This window comes from Microtus ochrogaster, chromosome 7 (genome assembly GCF_000317375.1).
Source record: "Microtus ochrogaster isolate Prairie Vole_2 chromosome 7, MicOch1.0, whole genome shotgun sequence".
NCBI classification, from domain to species: domain Eukaryota; kingdom Metazoa; phylum Chordata; class Mammalia; order Rodentia; family Cricetidae; genus Microtus; species Microtus ochrogaster.
Genome location: NC_022014.1, coordinates 82,376,141 through 82,379,720, shown reverse-complemented (window position 1 = coordinate 82,379,720; position 3,580 = coordinate 82,376,141). Strand labels below are relative to the sequence as shown.

The 3,580-nt window shown below is 54.2% G+C and overlaps 1 protein-coding gene across 2 annotated transcripts in view; it reads right to left on the bottom strand.

The window, feature by feature from the left end:
• Ccdc40 (coiled-coil domain containing 40) overlaps positions 1 to 3,580 on the bottom strand; it is a 47,364-nt gene that overhangs the window by 4,624 nt on the left and 39,160 nt on the right. For both annotated transcript variants that reach the window (XM_026780451.1, XM_013347649.2), the window contains one exon: positions 863 to 1,051. In XM_026780451.1, the coding sequence (XP_026636252.1) occupies positions 863 to 1,051 (189 nt within the window). The remainder of the gene's footprint in view (positions 1 to 862; positions 1,052 to 3,580) is intronic.

Genomic DNA, 3,580 nt, shown 5'->3' with positions numbered 1-3,580 from the left:
GTCCAGTCCTCTCTTAGGGAGGACGGCGGGGTGGACTGAGTGGTGTGTCCAGTCCTCTCTTAGGGAGGATTGCGGGGTGCACTTGAGTGGTGTGTCTAGTCCTCTCTTAGGGAGGATGGCGGGGTGCACTTGAGTGGTGTGTCCAGTCCTCTCTTAGGGAGGAGGGAGCTGCCACCTTTGCATCAGCCTGTCTTCCCACCTACTCTTGAGTAATTGAGTTTTTTGCCATGGCTCCTCCAAAATCTCAGAGACTGCTTCTGTTAGCAGGAAGTGGCCTCCCACGCTGCTGGGTGGTGCCCAGTGTGGACCGACTTCCACCGACAGGGCCGAGGGCAGCTTCGGCCAGCGTGCTTGGAAACACCTGTCAGGCACAGTCACTCTGACAGCTGCCACTCTTCACCAAGCAGGAGCTGGCACACAGGACACATGTCCCCCTCCCCAGACAGAGGCCACAGCCCAGAAGATGTGGCAGTGTGTGTCACCAGTGTGGGAGGGATCGTTCCGTTCCAGAGTTCTGTCTTTCCTGTCGTCACAGATGTGATACCACAGCGGTGACCTCGACCCACAGGGATGGGGAGAAGGGAAGATGGGAACGGGAGGCCACTGTGGACTGTGATCTATGTCTCCTGGCTCTCCTACGTCCCTCAGAGTTGAGGGATGAGCCGGAGCAGGCAAGGTGGGAGCAGACGCCTCGGGCCAGCCTGTGGGGACGGATGGAGATGCGTGCTGACTGTGTGCGGTGTGGAAAGGTGAACCCCAGCATATGCTTGTGTCCTAACTCCAATACAGATGTGCAGCCTGGGCAGGGACGCGGCTCTGGCACATCACTGGGTCACAGAAGCAAAGCAAGCGCGGGTCTTACCTTGTGCGTGTCCCTAATTTTCTTTCGCAGCTCATTCTGCTGGTAATGGAAGTCTGTTCTGGTGATGGTCTTCTTGTCTATCTTGCTCTGCCCTTCAGCCTGGACTACAATGGTCTCCCTGCGGCTTACAGCCAGCTCCATGTCCTGGATCATCCTCTCCTGCTGCTTCAGCAGCTGCCCGTGCTTGACCTGGGGGACACAAGACAGAGGGGCCGGGCAGGGCACGGCTTATGTGAGAGTGGCCAGCCCGCCCTCCCTGGCTTGTCTGCCTTTGACACTGGCCAGTGAAGTGTCAGGGATACAGAGAGGGCCACAAGGAGACGGAGAGACAGCACACACCGATGGGAGAGGCACAGAGGGAGAGATTGTACAATTACAATTCTTGTAATTGGTACAAAGGGAAGGCAGGAGGAGAGGAAGGAGAGGACCACACCAGGTTCTCTGCCAGCTGTGCTGAGAGGGCGGGTAAGTCTGTCTAGAGATGGGGTTTTGGTTAACTGTTTGGCTGTGACAGAGGCTGAGGGCTGCGGCTTGCGAGCATGGACGGCGCGAGGCGAGTGCATAGGACTTCTTAGGCCCTGGGAACATTTGTAGCTCGTTTGGATAAGTGTATTCTATTTCATGAATGTTAGCGTGGATGACTATGATTTAAAAGGAAGGGGGCAGGGCTCAGGAAATGGCTCAGTCAGTGAAGTGATCGCCTCAGAATGTGAAGAGCCAGGGTTGGTCCTCAGAACTCACAGAAAAGGCCAGGGGTGGCTCTGCACACTTTCAAGCCCAGTGCTGGGGAGGCAGTGACAGGAACAGCCCTGGGGCCTGCTGGTCGGTCACTCAGTGCCATCTAATGGGTGAGCTCCTGGCCCCCGAGAGACCCTGCCTCAAAGGAAGTGACCAACGTTCCTGAGGGTCCCCTCTGACTTCTGCACACACACAAACACACGAGCGCTCACACACAGCCAGTCATTCACACGCCTACAAGAAACAAGAGGGCAATGGATAAATGTCAGTGACTGTCAGCACCCAAACATCAGAGTTGATAGGACGTGACGTTGACACGCGGAAAGCAACCTGACAGGTCCCCTTAAAGCTGAGAATCTACATATAGCCTTTGGTAATCTAGATTTCAGGAGGGGGTGGATTGCAGCATATTTACTGTTATGTGTCCATCTGATTGGCCTGAGGGCTGCCCGGATAGCTGGGTGTATCCATGAGGAGGTCTGTGGGGATCAGCATGTTCATGTGCACTAGTGGACAGAGTAAAGTGGACCCACGGTCTCCAGTGGGGGTGCCGGGGAAGATGGTGGCATGTTTGGGATTTGGCTGGCATACGGTGCTGGCTCTCCGAGGGCTCTCACGGGCCATTGTTGTGTACGCACACATTACAGAGCATGACGGTACACACGTCATGTTGGCTCTGCTTCAGAGCGTGACTGTACACATGTCATGTTGGCTCTGCTTCTCTGGGGACCCCTCCCTCGTTCTGAGAAACTCCGCCGGGAATGGGGAAAGTGACGGACAGATCTAATTACAGGAGGCACATTTTAACGGGGACTTGAGGAAAGAGCGTGCTTGGGTGACCACGTCCCAAGGTAGGAAGAAGAGGTTTCTGTGCTAAGCTAGGCAGAGGTGCACAGCCAGATGAATGAACCTTACCAACGACTAACTTATCCAACATCAACTACCAAGCCTGGGGGTGGGGAGGCTGAAGAGACAGCTCAGTTGTTAAAGAGAGCTAGCTGCTCTTGAGGAGGCCCTGAGCTTGATTCCCAGCACCATGTCAGGAGGCCCACAACTGCCTGGACCTCCGGCTTCAGGGGAATCTGATGCTTCTGCTGGACCCTTCGGGCTGTGCTCACGTGCACATACCCCCATGCAGATGCACACATGCATATATACATAATTAAAAATAAATAATAAAAAGTTTGAGACACAGTCTCACTGTGTAGGCCTGGCTGTCCTGGAACTCACTTTGTAGACTAGGCTGGCCTTGAGGTCACAGAGATCCACCTGCCTCTGCCTCACAAGTGCTGGGATGGGATTAAAGGCAATCAACATTTTACCTGGTTCAAAACAGTAAAATCCTTCAAAAGAAAGAAAGCCCATGTGCCAATGGCTCACCATGACACACCATGCCCAGCTGATGGGCTCAGTGACTTTGTTTGTGCTATAGGGTTTAGAGCGTTGCCAGGGTCACCTGGTAGGCAGGAAGGCAGTTATGATTGAGATGGCCTTGGTTATGTCAGGCTGGATCCCAGCAAACACCAACCAGCAAGCACATAGGTCATAGCTGAGGTGTCCCACACTGCCATCCGTCACAGCTGAGGCTGGGGTCATATCTGTGCACACAGGTTCTGCAGAGGTGGAGGGAGGCCACTGACCCCTCCGGGGTTACATAGCACTGGGGCACACAGGGATACTGGAGGCGGGGTGAGAGGACACCTTGGGCTTCCCCCTCACCTCAGGGATGAGGAGCTAGTTCGCTGCAGCAACCACACAATTTCTGTGCTTTTCTTTTGGGACAGGGTCTCATGTAGTCCAGACTGACTTTGCTTTCTCTGTTTAGCCGAGGATGACTTTGAACTCCTGATCTTCCTGCTTCCAACCTCCATGTGTTGGGATTACAGTGTGCACCACCACATCTGGCCTGCTTATGCTTTGAAAATCCAATTAAATTGATGTGTGTGTGTGTGTGTGTGTGTGTGTGTGTGTGTGTGTGTG